Source organism: Labrus mixtus, chromosome 3 (assembly GCF_963584025.1).
Source record: "Labrus mixtus chromosome 3, fLabMix1.1, whole genome shotgun sequence".
NCBI classification, from domain to species: Eukaryota; Metazoa; Chordata; class Actinopteri; order Labriformes; family Labridae; genus Labrus; species Labrus mixtus.
Window position 1 is genome coordinate 7,406,400 of NC_083614.1, and position 18,222 is coordinate 7,424,621.

Consider the following 18,222-nt stretch of genomic DNA (forward strand, 5'->3'; position numbering starts at 1 on the left):
CCACAAGATTATCTGCAATAAAGTTTACAGCCTGAGACTGGATGGTTAAGACATTCTCCGGAGTCAAGTAAAGAGTCACAAAAATGTTTGAATTACATGTAATCTGAAAGTGCTGTCTTTTAAGGAAACGCCATGTCGTCAGTGAGACTTTGGTAATGCTCTATCTCAGAGTCCACCTTAAAAATGTCAAACTGAGGGCCACTTTTGGATTTGTACCATAAGCACCAAATTACACATCACTCCTGGAAACCAAACATCTGGACAACAAAAGGCTTGGAGGAGTTTAAATTGAGGCAGCTGCGAGGAAACGCAGCAGACGGACGGATTTCTTCAACATGATTCCTGCTCTGGTGCTGTTGGCGTCTCTGCTGTCCGCAGTGGGGGCTCAGTCTCAGGACCACCACGACATGGGCTGGGTCAACGGGTACCGGCAGAGCTTCAACTTCCAGTGTCCCCATGGAGAGGTCCTCGTGGCTGCCAGGAGCTACTACAGCGAGGAGCATGGCATGGACCGCATGTGGTCATTTGAGTGTCAGCCCACACCTGAGGGTCTGGGGCAGCCGAGTGACTGCTGGTGGGACGACATCAGCCGAGCTGGGATGGAGTGGTGGGTCCTTTATTAAGTGATTTATTTACTGGTTTCTTTCATTCTTTGGACTTTCTTTGACTCTTTGTGATGCTCGCATTTGTAGGTTTTTGTCTATATTGACATTTTAAATACCAACTTGACTTGATTTTTTGGAATCAATTTCTGTCTTTTCTTTTCTTGTGTTGTTGCACAAAAATAGAAAGAATTCACTCTGATGAACTGTTTGTTCATCCTAAATCATTATTTAGTCTGCCTCAGTCTAGAGAGATTTAACCAATAATGATATGAATAAATGATGCTGTTTGCTCTATGACTACATAACTCAGAAATGCAGTGAAAGCCAATGAGCAAATCAATCATTCAGGAACATCTGAGTCACATTACACGTGTTCAGTCAATGTTGAATCTTACAGCATTTGTCTGCACCCTTTCTTTTTCTCTTCAGAGTAGCTGCACACATCTGGGTTAGTTAATTTTGTTCATCCAGGCCCAGATTAGCACTGAGAAGGACATTTGATTCAGATGTGAAAGCCACGTAGCAAACACATCTTTGGCCCATTTGTGGCTAATTGTACCAAACAACAAAAAAGAACACCGATAAAAGCTAAAAAAAAAAAAAAAAAATTATTTAAAAAAGGCCAAATTATTCACTCCAGGACATAATTTGACCACAAACACACGCTGGTAAATGTCACTATTAGCAGAAAACAAAGGCCCATACAAGGTCTGTGTAGAAGAAACTGTTGTATGAACAAAAGCACATGTGGTGTTGGCAGGTGTGTGATTACGTAAAATGTAACACCTCCAGTTCACATCTAGTGTAAAAAAAGATGACGCTTCAACCACCGGATGCACCAGCTGTTTGCATGGTCAAAGTTAACCTTATTATTAAATGTGTAGCAGGTGGAAATAAATTAAAAAAATCTAATATTTTGTGCCTGACAAGTTGTTCTCATGTGTAACTTCTGCATAGCTCATCAACCAAGCTAGATTAAACTTCCAAGCTAATGTTAGCCTGTAAACATCCTAGTTGGTGGACGGTATTGAACATGGATTATTGTCACACATTGACCCTTTGCTGTTTAATAAAAATGAAAATAGAGAAAAAATAAATTCTTAATTAATCCCTGAGAGGAAATGTAGTTTTGTGAACATGTTTTACAAATATAACAGGAATGTACTCATGCATGAACAGGATGCTAAAAACAGACGAGCACCTGAGCGGTTTGGGGTTTGGCGCCTTGCTCAAGGGCAGTGCACAGGAAGTGAACTGGAATCTCTCCAGGAACCAGACCAATTTCCTGACTTTAGTCTGTTTTGGGACTTGAACCTGGCGACGCTCCAGTCCTCAGCCCAAGTCACTACAGACTGAACTACTGCTGCTGACAATAGTAAAGAACAATAAACAATAATAAAAGACTTAATGATTTCACAAAAAGTACAACAATAAATGAGAAATGAGAACATTTCCAACCAAGAACATTTCTCTAATGAAGAAATGGTGCAGTTTGGACGTTAGATGCAACAAAACATGTTAATCTGTCTATACACTAGACGATTTTAGGCCCAATTTTGGGGCCAAGATGTGACCCCCCCCCCCCCCCCCAAACGATCGGAGGGCGTGGCCTGATTCGAGGCATGTTGCAAGCCATTATTTGGCGTCATGTTTGGGGGACATTCATGACCGACTGAAAACAGGAAACCCCTAACACATGACTAAAGTTTAAGCTTTGACTTTAAATTAACTTCAGTAAATCCCTACTTTTTTTCATTTTGAGGAAATACGTCTTCCTGCGCCCATGAAGCACCGCCTCACTGCAGAACAGACATACTTCAGCTCACAGTTCCTGGGGACATCACTAACTATAAAGATTCATCCAAAATCCAGGGCCAATGGCTCTTTAGAGAGAGATATCACATCCAATGTCAAGGCGCAGCATTTTCCTGAACTTCTGCACCATAAGGTTCACACAGTGGTATCTATTCCTCCCTCTGAAGAAACAAATTCTTGTCTCTAAATGTCCTACTACTACTGGCCTTTTTAACATGTAGCCACTTCATCTACTAATGCTACAAAATCACATAAACATGTTCTACCATTAACCAAGTGCACAGAAAGGTTGATCCATTTAAAGGATTTGGATCAAGCTTATATGAGAAAGTCTTGCAGCATAACTCCTCTGTGTAAAAATCAGCTGGAATCAAACAAGTTAAACAATCTGACTCTTCTGTATCTGCTTCAGTTGACTTTGCAGGTGAGAGAGTTTTGTTTTTCTCCACATCTATTTGGTGCTCGGCTCCACTGCACTTAGCTCAGAGACAAACACTGTGAATGCTCCATCACTGCCACGCCTGCCTCTTTAACATAGCTGTCTGTTTGAATTACACTGCTGAGGACATTACCCTGCAGGGAAACTACCCCCATTGGCTGAATGGCTGACTGTTGCCATGACAAGCGTCTACACATTGTGAAGCTCCTGCTGCCTGGGCCTGGTATCTGTTGTGGTGACAGGGAAGTCTAAGGGCCATAAACAAATGGCACTGTCATCAAACCTGTGTTTACTCAAACAATATCGATGCATTTTTCTTGGTCTATATGGTTTTATAATGACATCGATAGAGAATCCTGTGAACGTTATGTTTAAAAGCATAAAGGGGACTTGAGAGGACAAGGCTTATCTTAGATCTTTATAGAAAACTTCACCATTGTAAAATACTATAGATTTTTAATAACTCAATGAATCTTGTGTGTCTTTGCAGGACTTCAACTTGCACTCGAAACGGGCTGGTAGCAGGTGTACAAAGCAAGTACTTTGAATCTCTCCTGGACCGGGAATGGCAGTTTTACTGCTGCTACTACAAACGCCGCTGTCCCTACTCCTGCATGTAAGTTCTAACGGGACTTCAGACATTCATGAAAATATAATTTGTCACTTTTTCTGAGAGTTACTGTATATAAAAAGATAACTACTTTCATATCTGTCTGTTCAAAATGAAGCTGAGCCAGTGGACTGTTAACTTAGCGTAGCATTAAGACAGGAAATAAATGAGAATACGCCTTACAGCACATCTCAAGATAATTAGTTATTACCTAGATATTCTCTTTAGGTGAGTCTGTACACAAACAGATGAACAAAAATGACAACCTCCTGGTACTCTGCTTGTTATTTTCTAGACTTTTTCTTAGCTGTGAATTTGTAAGCAGAGACTCCAAGAGGTCACTGCTCTTAGTCAAAGGGTGTCTGGGAAAGTAGTTCTACGAGTAAACAAATGTAACTTAAGACATGATAAAGATAAGAAGGAATTACAATGTTAGTTTCCAATAACATCAGGCTAGTTAAACCCTGCGACACATACCAGCTACAAGTTAAGGTGCAAAGGTTCAGGTGCTGTGGATTTAATGTCTGAAATGAGAATGTTAGCTGGGCTAACGTCACATACCGTTGAGCATTAAGGCTGGTGAGCTAAAGCTTGTTTTTCAAATAAAAAAAACCCATTACATTGTTAAAAGAAAGAAAATGTTTTTATAATCAGTGTCATTGGCAATGCCAAAGTGCTAATTAAGGTTTGTTCTCTGGTTCTCCCCAAAGCAGACTGAGATTACATTTGGTAAATAAGACTAGCATAGCAGAAAATGTCAGACGGTCTTGACCTCTGTCTGTATGTGTTTTATTGAAAGTTTGAAACAGGAAATGAATCCAGAAACAAATAAGCATGCCAATTCTGCTTGTCACTATCTCCATCAGTTGTCAGTCACGAGTAAAACAATGAGCCTCAGGGGTGTTGGTACACAGATTTTTTTCACCTTTGGAAAATCCGGCTAGCTGCACCTTCATTCAATGTTTGTATCATGTTAAGCTAACCATCTCCACTCTTTAGCTTTATACTTCACTAAACCTGGAAAACAAGTATTTCCGTTAAGTATCATTCAAAGGGATATTGATCAATACTTGACTACCTAAAGCATGAGTGCATCTCTCTGCTCTCCACAGGAAAACCAATGACATTCCTGAACACCACAGAGAAGAGGCAGAGATGATTGTCCCCAGCTATGGATACTTCGTCCGAGGTGCCCAGACAACTTTCAGTGGAGTGCTAAGGTTTGCTCACAACATCTGTTTTATTCCTTCATAACTTTGTCATCCCATGAAGCATCCATTTGGACACAGAACCGATCCAAAAGTAGTTGAATTCCTCCCTGGGCTAAGTTGGACGAACAAGTCCTCATCCTACGGGAGCAGAATTTATTGCTTGTTGAGACCTTAAAGTTTGGTGATTTACGATCATTGAACTGACAGTATTTTGTGTTTTTGTTTCAGAGATCGACAGTGGAAGTACATCCTGTGCAGGTGGACAGACTTTGATTGTGATTTTGAAAATTTGTAGATCGTAAGCAGCACTTTTTCCCTCTCCATTTACAGTTTGAACTAAAACACATACTTACTCTTACATGTAAACAGAAACTGACTTAATAGATAAAAATGATACTTTTTTTTACTTGTGTATATAGATCAACAGGCACGTGTTATGAACCTGTAAAATGTTTTTCTAGCATGGAAAATATCTGCTCTGAAACTGTTAGAATAAACATGAACACAAAGGGTCTGCTGGGACTCCTTTGGACTCCATCAGACATATTGGAGAGCTAAAGTGTTTTCAATTAGTTGTGGTAGAAACTAGAAGTCTTTTGGCAGCATGTGTGAAAGTCTCTCTCCAAAGCAAACAATTATCCGAAGCCGTGTTCATGCTGGTGGAAAACACTGCGTCAGGCTGCGCTCCAAGATCTCTTCACGTGACGGCGCTGGCCGTGCAGAATGGTTCTCACCATCCACACGGTCATAAAAGCATCCAGTGTTGTGAGGTGTGACTGATGGGGATATTGTGTTGGAGTCAACACTTGGAACAATTGTGTATTTGTTGGAAGTAATGAGAAGCTCTTTCAGAATCACAGGGCTTTGCATGCAATGAAAAAAAAAAACTGCATCTGCTTTCAATTGATTTTGCTTCCATTCTTGATTATGTTTCTTCTTCAGTTATGCAATATAATGTACGGGAACTCATGTAACTACAACGTGTGAAAATGGGAATAAAACCATCCACCTCTTTTGATTATTGTCAGGTCATTTATTCAAAGATGTGTCGTGTGTAAAAACACAAAATATGGTTAGAATCAAAGTAAAGTGTATTAGTTTAAGCATAAAAAGGTTAAAGTCATCAAAGGACAAATTGGGAACAACAATAATCTAGCATTGTGAGAGTGTAATCCTTCCAAGAGCAGAGAGGATGAAATTACCCGTAAAGATATCAACAGCTTCTTTGAGATTAACTCGGTTGAAGTAAAACTCAACGGAGCTTTATATTGCCACAACACGCTGCGAGAAGGGTCTGACATCAGGGATTACTGTTTTCAACAGCTTATCAGGTTTTTATTCACAAAATGTAAAGGTATCACAAAGAGTTATAAACACATGTATCGCATGAAACTTCTAGGAATTATTACAAATTTAAATAGAATAGTATGAATGTAATAAAGAGAGTTGGAAAAAAATAACGATATCACTCTCATGTCTGCCCTTTCAGTTCAAGCTCTCAACAAGCAGCTAGACAATTCAGCTGTGAATGAAGACTTAAAGCAGGCGGAAACAACTTAACCTGTCCAAAAACTATTCTGAGGTGAAATAAAACCAGTTGTATGTCCCTACAACCAAAGTTTAGAGGAGAAAAAGATGTAGTTTTATACAGCATTATGCCTTCTATACAGTAGAATACTTTCAGAAAATCCAGAAAATAATAATTCAGTTCATATCCCTGCTGGTGACAACCTAGGAAGCCCCTAGTGAGTATGATATAACTATCTATGATGTATTCACTGGCGATCTGAGAGCAAAACCCAGGGAAGACAGAGGATTTCCCTGGTATGGCATAGTCTCAGTGGAGATTTCGAGGGTCGCAGCAGTTTCTTTCCAACTGTTTACCTTGTCCACTCTATCATGGTACAAAGAGGACACAACAAAAGAGGCATTCTTGCTCTCTCCACAACTCCACCGGTTCCTCCTCCTTTTCCACAGTCTAGGAAAACGGCACTTCCTTAACCTCCCGGCCATGTTTACCAGTTTCAACTTCGTGTTTGCTACTGATCAATCCACCCTTGTTGTTGCTGTCATTGAATAACACATTTTGCACAAGACAACACTAAAGACCTGCGACTTTGAAAATGTGTCTGTAACTTGCCTGTTAAATACCAGCATCCTTGCCAAATGTTCTTGTTTGCCCTCTGACCTCTTTCAAACATGCGTTGTGATAGTCTAAATTTCCCCATTTTTTTTCCCCAAAACTTTTTCCTATCAGACCTCTTCAGTAAAAATCCTGCTAGAAGTTGTGGTTAGATGACATGTTAATGCAACAGGTTCTATTAAGGGAATTCACTGGTGGGATCATAATGTAGCTGCTTCATACTCTTTGTATCGTAACATCGATAAAAAGGCAAAACCTGCCATGTTGTTCACATTTGACTTCTGACTTCTTATGTTATCCTTTTTAACGTTATGTCTTGCCTCATTTGCCACATCAATCCATCAATGGCCCAATCCCAATCTCTACTCTAATAACCCTCAAGGACTGTAGTGCCGTTAGATCTGCAGAACGTGAGTGCGTAATCCCACAGGGGCTTCAGATGATCTAAAAAATAAGTAATGGGACAGACTATCACCATTTCACATGTAACCTGAAAACAAAATACACCATTAAATAATCAGAAAAAAGCCCACCTCAAGTATAAATGATAAACTCTGCTACTTTTACCTCAACAAGTTTGTAATGAACATGCGGAGACACAGAAAGTGTGTAATTCCATCGGAGCCCACACACATTTGATGAGCGCCTCAACATCTGTAAGTCCAAGAGTGTGGAGTTTGGGATTCAGCCTTAATGAATTTGAAACTAGTTGTTGAAAGAAAGAAGAATTGTTTACTCAAGATCCATCCCACAAATGAACACTGGGCTTCTGGCAACAACAGTTTCTGTGTTAAATCAACTAATGCCATCCTCTTTGCAACCCCTGTCCCATTAATTCAACTAAGTAGATGCTTGGACCTGACCTTTATGTGTCTGACCTTATATGATAGGATTTGTCACAGTTATTGGAAATCAGTCCATAGCCTAACCCCATATTCCAAGCAATGTTTATACACTAACTAACTTCACGAGTCTTAAAAGCGTTAAGAAATGAGAGCAGATACTGAGCTGGAAGATCAAGTAAACTGGATGAAGGTTCTTGAAAAAGCTCCTTGGACCTTGAAGTGGAAACTTTTTTTCCTGATTAGGTGAGAGCTTGTGCAACAAACGTTTTCCAACTTTTCTACTTCATCACCAGACTTAATGTTCCTATGAACTTTGCCAAGTACTGAACGTGTTTTATTTCCTCCAAAAATCAGGTATGGGACTTCTAAATAACCAGTAACAGAGCAAAATGAGAAAAACATGTTGCCTAGCAGCCACTTTTGTCCTCATTCTTTCTTATTCCACGCTTCATGAACTGGCCACATTTCTTTACCAGATCGACCCTCCACAGTGCCGTTGTTACGTTCCCCAAGATGGCTAGGAGATGAGGGGAGTAACAATAAATTATAACCCAGGGGAAATAAAAAGGGACTAAATATAAGCAAAGTTTAAAAGGATTTATTAACAACTCTGAGGCTGAGGAGCAACACCTGGGGAGCACACACAGGAGAGAGAAAACAACAACAACACACACAAAACTACGGCACGTAACAGCCGTTAAACTATTTTCTGACTTAATGTCCTGAGCTGGGCAGAGGTCAGCCATCTTGAATAGAGCTGGGGACCGGGCCAGTAGCTTTCAGCACTGTTTGTTTATGGCAACTGCTGCTCCGAGGCACAGGGCCAAACAGCGCAGCGCGACACAGCTGTCCCCGGAGCCGGAGAACGGTGGCGAGCCACACGCCTGCGGGGGCCTCTTGGCCTCAGAGACCTGCTGTCCCTGTGGTGGAAAGCTGCTCACTGAGCTGGAGAAGACGAGGGGATATATATCGTCCTGCTTTACCTCTCCTCCCTGCCACACGTTTCATTACAGCTGGATGAAACGCAATCCTTTCAAAACAGTGTTCACACCGGCTGTAATTTGGAGTTTAAAGGAGGACCCGAAAAAGCGATTAAAGCTCCCCGCTGCAATCACTTTTGGGATCTGCAGTTAGCCACCGTATAATCAAGAGCTAAGTATACATCTATGGCAACAAGGCCCCGGATAAAAAAGGATTTAATTTTAGATGAAAACCTGCCACTGTTTTGAACAGAATGCACGAGATATCTGCCTGCACTGTCAGCAATTTTAAAAGCCCCTCAAAACCTGATGTCTATGTCAGGCCCACTGGCTTTATAATGAAAAATGTAATCCAAAATATCAGACTCGTGACTACCCTTTAAGGTGAATTGTAAATGAACTTCAGCTTGTGTAGCACTTTTCTAGTCTTCTGACTCTTTAACTTTATACACCACAGCTCACACACTGATGATAGAGGCTGCTATTTAAAGTGTCCATCAGAAGTTACTGATCCATTCATGCACACTCACAAGCCACCAACGAAGCAGCAGGATCAACTTGGGGTTAAGTGTCTTAAACCAAGGACACATCAACATGTGGCCGCAGCAGGAGGAGCTGACGGTCGAACCCCGGACCTTCCGGTTGAGAGACAGCCGACTGTACCGCTGATCCACAGCCGCACCCTGCAGACACTCAAGGTTCTGGAAAGTTTAACGACTCTTGTGTTGGTGTTGGTTACGTGTGTGTCCTGGCTCTCGCTGTTCCTCATCTTCTCTGATAATCTGCTGCACACAGCGCTTTAGTAGAGCAGAGCTATCAATCAGGTTGTTATTCCTCTTTTTATGGCATCAAATAACTTAGTCAAACTTCACTTCTCTGGAATATAAAACACCTGTGGCCTGTTGCCCCAGTCCACACTAAACCCTTCATTTAAACTAGTTAGGTTGGACTCAAGTTGTGTCATTGTTTGGTTGCTCAGATAACATTTTCTTTTCTACCCTCATGTTCTAAACTCCCCATCTGTGAACTCTTCTGTCTTGGTCCTATGTTAGTCTTTGTGTTTCCTGTTTTATTTTGAAAGTTCTTGTCTCCTGTGTGTCATACCCTGTATGGCTTCCTGCTTTTGTGTTTTTTCCCTCCTGTTTGTTTCAGTATGGAGTTTCAGTATACTGAACCCTCGTGGTCATTCAGTATGCATTTTTTGGGTCCCCCTCAGTATACTGAACATTTCAGTATGGACACTAACTTCCGGGTTTCATGCAGTATGGATCGGATGCGTGCTTTCAGGAAATGAATTGTATTTTACCACCCACAATGCTGTGCGAAATTAAACGTAAATCGTCACTTCACGTCCGCCTCCAAATCAAAACAAACGAGCGTGGATTAATTGAATTAAAGTCCCGACTGAAATCACTACTTTTAATTAACAACAGAAAATAAAACAAATGTCTGCATTATTATAAAACCTTCCCCCTCAATTTAAATAATGATTTCACTATTTAAATGTGTATTTATTGGTTTACTTTATATTCTGTATATTACTGTCTTTCATTTGTACTTTTCTTTATGTACTGTATGTGATTTAGTTATTTAATCTGTCTTTTACTTGTGATATTGTTTTGTTTACCTGACTGTATATGTGCATTACTCTTCTTGAATAACGCTAAACAAAAAAAACCCAAAAAAAACGAGTGAATGCGGCCGGTTCGGGAAACGTAAATGATGTCACTTCCTTACTGAATGAATCAGACGAAGTAGGAACAAATATCTGCCTACTGTGCGCGCCTACTGAATAGTAGGTACTAACAGTATACAGCACAGATAGTAGGTACTGCCTACTGCATACTGACAGATTGAGTAGGTACTTGGCAATTCGGATACAGCCATGTTTCACATTTTCAGCTCCTCTGCATAAAACCAGCCAGAGGAGACGTCGACGAGAGAGTCAAGGGGTGGTTACGGGAAGATGGACGACAAGTTTGAAAGAAGTGGTGCAAAGAAGCCAGGAAGGAAAATGACAAAGAGAGAGATGCATTTTCCAGTTTCAGTTAAGAAAGCGATAATGAAAGTCCACTCAGATGAAATAAAACTCAATTCAACAAAAAGATTGGGATTGTTGCCAGACAAGCATGAAGTCACTTGGTTGCACGACTAGCTTGGTGAAGTCCTTCTTGTCGATGTGCAGATTGATTGTTGTTGAATGCTCTTCAAAGACACAGTGTAAGAAGGCTCTGGGTGTTAAAGAGCTGGATGGGTACCAGGTGTCATGCATCCATTACGGGGGAGTCATTGACGGTGTGACTTATTGTTATGTAAGCCAGCAGGTTTAATGAATGTGACAGAGGTGCAGACAGCCACAGAATGAATTGTGTGAATGAGAGAGAGGTCCCAAGAAATCTGTAATGTTTCACTTTGACTCTGAATTCTTGCTGGATTGAGTATTTTTGCTGAGAGAGGCCTTCTCAGAGCCTTTGTTTGAAGAGCATAGTTAGAGAGGTAGGGGAGTTTAATGTAGTTTTGTTGTATTTGTTTAAAATATTTATTTATGTTATGGTTGAATTAGTAAAAAAAAATGTTACTATACATCCAGAGGTAGGCGGTAGTTCAACTCTATGGATGCCAACCACCTTTAAAGACCAATGAAGAAGACGATAACCAGCCTCTTACCATTGCCACTTCATTGTGTGAATGTTGCTGTTGGTTTGTCAGACATTTGCTATTTTTTTGTACCTGGATCTTTTGTTATTCCAGAATTTTGTATGAGTTTTTGCAACGATTCTTTGGTAACTACAATCCTTTTTGTTTGCTGCATCAGCCTGCCTATATATTTTTGTGCCATCATTCAGATCCAGTTTCCCTGTTAACCTACAGCTTGTGACATACTCTCATACTCTGGTCTTTGGCACATGTGCAATATAAAAATATTTACTGTATTGAATTCACTTTTTATTTATTTTACAAGACTATTACCAATTTATTTTTACACACAACATGTTCTTAAAGATACTATTATTTATGTTAAAGTGGATACATTTATTAAATGTCATGTTTTTAAGTAATTTCTTGAAGGAGATGCGCTCATTTACATACATGTTGTACAGCTGCTCACGGACAAATAACGGCATCAGATGACATTCTATATTAAAATATATTTAAAAAATCACATGTTGCACCAGTCAGTGAGGGCATACAGAAAATACTTTAGACAAAACTTCAAATATGTGAAAATAAGGGAAATGAAAGAACCTTTGCAGGAGAACATAAATAAATAACTTGCATTAGAGGGAACAAAAAAAACAGGCCTGCATTGAATCTTTTGCACAAACATATCTAAATAAACTCACATAGAGTCACAAAGCGATCTATCAGGAATGTGTGCTTTCATGCATTTGATCTGGTCGCTGAAATACATGCAAGTGCACATTCCTGAAGGGATTCGATGACACAAAGCTCTCTGCATCAAAAGTTGAGCCTGGTTTAACTCTGGCCGACCCTGCTCTGGTTTGGCACATTGCCCTGTGTTGGCATCTTGACAGAGTGGATCCGTTTGAATACATTAAGAGGGTAGAGTTTCCCTGTTTAAATTCAAGTGAAAAGTTGTGTTCCAGAGCCTTTAAAAAGAAGTGAGGGGAGATGTTCGGATGGGCAGGGACAGTTTGAGTGAGCAGCACAATGCAGAGTGACCCTGACCCGCCCCGGGGCTGCAAAGAGAGCTTGTTTATTTTAGGGAGCCTCTGCCCGCTCTCACTGCTCTCACTTGAGGACAAAAACAGCTGCCTCGTTTCATGTCAGACAACAAGAGGCTCCGAGCGGGGAAGACCCTCCACCACTCAGTGGGAAATAGTCTTTACTGCAGAACTGTACCTCAATTCTTAGAAGGCATGGTTTATGATCCTTTTGATACGAGAGTGTGCATAGACAATATAGAGAATGTGAAAAGCCGTTTTAAGAGTTTGTTCAATCAACATTTTTGTCACTCTGATTACTACCGCCATCTAATTACAATTAATGTGAATGGGCTGTTGTTTGTGGTGCTTATTAAAATGAGAAAGAATGTTTTGTCATCCATTTCATTCAACAATTTCTTAGATAGAACATGATTAAATCAAAGTCTTGTGACCAAACCTACCACACTAATCCTTCATCAAGTCCTAAAAACAGCAATACAATGAGCTCCAAGCGGGGTGGGCACTAACGTTGGCCAATCAGCAACATGGGCGAGACAAGCCCTGTAGTCAAGCAGTGTGCCAGAAACAAGGAGTAGAAATAACAACGATGGTGACAGTTTTAAACAAGAGATACAAGAGGCGCACACCGTCTTGATTTGACCCGACACAGAAGGCAGTTGTTTTTAAACTTTGTTTTTCACAACTATTTCAGTAACACCGGTATGTTGGCAGGACTGTGCACCTGGATCAAAGACAGTATAAAAAGGTGGATGACATGAGATGACAGATCCCCCGAAAGGGAAGCCAAAATACTATCTATCTGAAAACAAGATTCTGCAATCAATTTCATGTGACTTCATGCATCTCAAAGTTGTTTTAACTATTTGTACTTGTACAGCTATTTGTTTTCTAGAACAAAGGAAATCGTTTTTTCAGTTTGGAAAGTCTGTTGATTCTGCTTCAGTTGCACTCTGTAATGACTCTCGATAATGCCCTTAGAAACCGCCTCCCAGAGTGGGCGGGGCCGTCTCTCTTCCCCATGTGGCAGAGTTACAGGTTAAAGAGGGCGGGATTCACATCGGGGGGGAAAACATGTACGATACGTGTTTGAGCCCCTGAGTTAAACATCCTGAAGGAAGCACCGTCACGTCAGTGTGAACACAGAGCTGAGAACAAGAAACCCAGAGGAAGTTTGACTCACTGTCTTTGTAGGGAACACTTCACAATACATCAACATTGGGTTCATTTTCTGTATTAAAATTCAGAAGAGATTCAAAACACACCTTATTGATGGCCACCAACTTTATATTTCATTTCAAACATCTCTGCATCAGAAGCTGACACCCCACCTCAGTATGAACTTGAGCACATTTGGCAGCATGTCAGTACACTCTGTACGTCACTATTTGGTGGTTTGAGATCAACAAATACAAAAGACAAAAAGAAATACATGTGGAAACCCGCGGCTTGTTGGGCAGGGCGCAGGTTAATGATATGGGACGTGTCCTCTGTTGTTTTCTCTCTATCCTCCACATGAAGTTCTTTTTAGTCAGAAATGAGGACATGGTTTTATGAGTGTTTATCTGACGCCCTCGTTTTCATGATGACACTTGAAAGAAGAGTCTCCAATAATCACTCATGGTCCAACTCTCCAAACCATTCAGAAAAGACTCTTCAGCTGATGAGCTGTGAATAAATCCACTCTGCTTATCCAAGCAGAGTGGATTTTTTTATGAAGAGTACATAATTGTGTTGGAGTTAGTTTGAACAAAAAGCTGATGGGAATCCTCTTCTTCCTCAGCTGGTGGCTCTTGGGAGAGATTCTTTGCATCGAGGACTCGGCAGGAAGCTCTGCTCTCGTGTTTACACAGTCAACTCGTGTTCGAGCCCATGATGGTGTCAGATAATAGAAGCTGGTTGAGATTTAAAGACAAGAACAACAGCTTACCTACTCACTTTTTCCCCTCTGGGTCTTTGGAGCAGAGAAAAAAAGATTAGGATGTGATTTTGGAGGGGGTCCAAAGCATTGTGGGAATGAGAAGGAGTAAGGCGAGCCCAGCGACCTACTGGTTCCCATCCTCCCTTTTAGTTTTCTCACTTTCTCTGCTTGCACTGCACCTCCAGACAAAAGCATCATTATTGCTCTTGGATTCCTCTCTGGTGAAGTCTTGGTAGAATAAATTAGGCGTTTTATGGCCTGGGATGAAGAGGGCTGAATGAATGCATGACAAAGTAGGCCAGCGCCGGATGTTTCCAGCCATTCAGTCTCGTAGCGGGAAATCTTACACCACACTATTTCCAATAGCGGGTTTGTGCCTCTCATTAGCTGTGATTAGCTTGTGGCTGCATTTCCAGGAAGGCTGAGAACGATGACACAAAACGGTACCACAGAGAGCAGAGTCTTTTGTTTTTAAAAGGTGTCAGGCCTTATTCTGTGATTTTGTTGGATATCCCTGCAGGTGAAAGGTTAGAGCATTAAGTGTGAAAGCAGTACTGAGGCTTGTCAGCGTGTTTATCGCTCCGTTGGCATGAGGCCCAGGCAGAGACAAAAGCAGGGCTCCAACAATATTGTATTCCAGTAAACAGGCTCTTCTTCCCACAGCATCGAGCACGTGTCTCTGTTGAGTGGAGCCCAACAGTGACTCAGAGTTTAGGTACACTCCTGGAGTTTCACAGGATATAGAAAATACATCCCGAGGTACAGAGCAGGGCTCAGAGGGACATGCAGTAATATTCCTGATCGGGGTTTTCAGCTTTAAGAAAATAGAGTCAAACCTGTAAATCTTTTGAGGGAAGGAAGCCACTTTGACATCTTCAGGCGCACTCACTTGGACACAAGGATTGAGTTAAAATGCTTTAAATTGTTTTGGGATTATGTTTAAAAAAAAACCCCAGGAACAAACAAGGAAAAAGTGCAGACAGGTTTTAGACCATGCAGGCTCTTCCTCAGGGCCACTGGCTGTAAATAAATATCAACAGTGCATCTCTGTCTCCTTTCATTGAAGAAAAGTGAAGCCAAAATCCAAGTGGATTGCAATGCCAACACTGTGCTGGTGATATTATATGTGAATTGATTTAATGTGAGTCTTAATGTGAATGTTTGTATGTTTTCATGTTACTGAGCCTCCACAAAAGAGCCAAAATATGCGCAGAAGGCTGGTGGAACCTCGCGATTGACGTCACGCCTTTTCTGCTAACTGAAGCACACGTTTAAATTAGGAATCGGTCGGTCTAAAGCAGACATTCATGTTTATGGAAAGTTAAAGGACTGTATTGTTGGTTTTTACTTGACTTTTTCTCTCACCTTTCCTCCTCTACTCTACTAGTCCGGGTTGAGAGCGCTGTGAGGAGCAGCATTCGTCAACAGAGCTGTCAATCATGACGTTTCATCTGTTGTTGTTTTTGCATCAAATAGCTCATTAAAACAAAACGACTCATAAAGATGAACTCTTGACAGGCTCTGGATGTGACAAAAATGTGTTTGACGTGTATTTTAACTTCATAGTTTGACCCTGTTTAATGGAGGAGGCGGGGTTTATGAACTTTACTGCAGCCAGTCACCACGACCAAGAGAAATGGGAGAGGAGATGAGTGCTACTTACATCATCGTGTGGCCTCGAGGATGAATTACAACGACATGTAAATATATACAAGTGAGAAAAGTGGTATTTAGTATATAAGTATTACTGTCATTACCAAAGAGACTGCCATTTGAAATGACATGTGTTGTCATCTTAATGAATGAAATAACAATACAAGAGTGACCAGAAACTCACGTTAATAATACCTACATCTATCAAATGAGATCAGTGTTTCCCCATTTATCTGTAAAGGCACAAACACTGTGCATACAAAACTAAATGTTCAAGTCTGTGGCAGAGAACACAACTCAAAACATTTTAACACATTTTTATAGTTCTTTCCTTTTTAACGTCTGCAACCGCTTCATTAGTTGGACAAACAGTTCACTGTTTTTTAAACAAATGTTCAGACAGTAGTTATATTCAATTTGTGAACTTTTTTAACATTGCTTGTGTTCTTCACATTGTTGACAGGGGGAGCTGCAGCAGCCTCAGCACCCGGCCTCCCTCGCCCGTACATAGTCAGGCATTCCCCATTTCAGCTCCTTATAACGTGGGGTTTTTACGAGAGAATTTCCTCTCCATGATTCACCTTAAAGGGAACTCAGATGATGATGAGTACACATCAAAGCGGGAAATGTATTTGGAAAGATGGCAGCCCCATAAAAACACATGTATAAATTATATGGCAGCTTTGAATACAAATGCACCCAGTTAAGCAAATCAAACATGATCAAATAAAAAAGAAGAAAACACCTGTATGGTCAAAGAAAAAGCTCTCAGCCAAAACGCTGACTGAAATCTAATTCCAGCTGTATCACTGCAGACGCTTGTCAAACAACCGTAGGATGATAGTACAATACAAGCTGCACTGATAATAAAAAAACACAAGATGAATACAGGACAGGAGAATGGGCTTTGGTGTGTGACGTGCTTACAAAGAAAACTAAATCCTGTAAAGATTCCTCAGACAATGTAAGAGGTAAATGTCATGAAAATAAAGACGCGTCTTCATCTTTTTATGATGACTATTAACTCTTATTAATATAAATGTAATCTGTAAATTGCACACATAAAATCATCCATCCATTATCTATATCGCTTTTCCCATTCAGGGTCACGGGGGGCTGGAGCTGATTCAAGCTGTCATTGGTCGAGAGGCGGGTTACACCCTGGACTGGATGCCAGTCAATCACCGGGCTGACATACAGAGCCACGCTCACATTCACACCTACGTCCTTGGGTTTCATGAAAGGCACTATATAAATCTAAGTTATTATTATTACGGGAAATTTTAGAGTCAAGAATGAACCAATCCTAACATAAAATCTGAGAATTTAAAACGTCATATGTGAAACTTCTTCGGTACACTAATAAATATTTTCTCATCCTGCTAGTTTTATTGGTTTGTTTTTCTCCTGCAGCAGCCAAACAGCCAAACAGCGTGGTAGAAAATAGCTCACTCGATGTAGTAAAAACATTTTTGCTCTAAATACCTGTAAAATGTGGGTCACTGAGCCTGCCAGACTGCAAAGACCTGAAGGATAAGCAGTGTGTTGAGCTAAGCAGAGGCCTGAGTGAGCGCCATCATCCTCCTGTTAAGTTCTTTAACAAACTGTTTACTGCAAGAGTCCACCATGTTGGACAAGTATCCCTAGAATCATGCTCAAATTGTTTTTGTGCCACAGAAATGTCCTCTCACTTTGTTTGTGGATAAAGCAGTAATAATGTCCCCGTACAGGTGCACCCACATGTTCCCTGAATGTCTCCAGCTGGCACAGAGACTTTCCTCAGGCAGTGTGTGTAATGGAAAAGTACTCGAGCAGCAGAAAGGCCACAGAAAGCTTTCTCTCCCTATGTCTGGCCTTGGACACACAGAGAGAGAGAGAGAGAGTAGGACAATGAAAGATAAGGCTGTCTCCACTCGCTCTCTTCCTCAGCTGTGTTTGTCCTCAGACAGTCAGACACCTTTATCTCTCGGGAGTCTGGGTCGGACACAAAATCTCTCAGACTGCCTCTGAGCTCCAGAGCAGAGCCATTAGTGTAACATTACAGATAACAGATTACTAATCTAGAGCACAGAGACCAAGATTGGAAATCTGCTGTAAATGTGACACCTATGATACCCTTTTTTCTCCAATCCTCTATGTGTAATCTCTGTCTTTATGTTCTTTATACTGTAGGTGTATTTTTAGTGGGGTTTCCTGGCATTTATGTATATATTCTTTAATTATAAGTTATTTTTGGACCGTTTAAGTCCTTATTAGATAGAAGAGCTGGAGAGAGATAGGAAATGTTGGGAGAGAGTGGAACATAAAATGCAGC

General features: G+C 40.8%; 1 protein-coding gene across 1 annotated transcript; it reads left to right on the plus strand.

The window, feature by feature from the left end:
* The first annotated feature begins 251 nt into the window (after window positions 1–251).
* Window positions 252–5,696, plus strand: dpt (dermatopontin). Its single transcript, XM_061030518.1, has 4 exons — window positions 252–607; window positions 3,350–3,475; window positions 4,582–4,689; window positions 4,909–5,696. The coding sequence occupies exons 1-4, from the start codon at window positions 336–338 to the stop codon at window positions 4,973–4,975; spliced, it is 573 nt and encodes a 190-aa protein (XP_060886501.1). The 5' UTR covers window positions 252–335; the 3' UTR covers window positions 4,976–5,696.
* Window positions 5,697–18,222: the final 12,526 nt, after the last annotated feature.

Coding starts and splice junctions, on each gene's coding strand:
- dpt (XM_061030518.1), top strand. CDS start 336: ATGATTCCTGCTCTGGTGCTGTTGGCGTCTCTGCTGTCCGCAGTGGGG. Junction 3,476..4,581: donor CGCTGTCCCTACTCCTGCAT/GTAAGTTCTAAC, acceptor TGCTCTCCACAG/GAAAACCAATGACATTCCTG. Junction 4,690..4,908: donor ACTTTCAGTGGAGTGCTAAG/GTTTGCTCACAA, acceptor TTTTTGTTTCAG/AGATCGACAGTGGAAGTACA.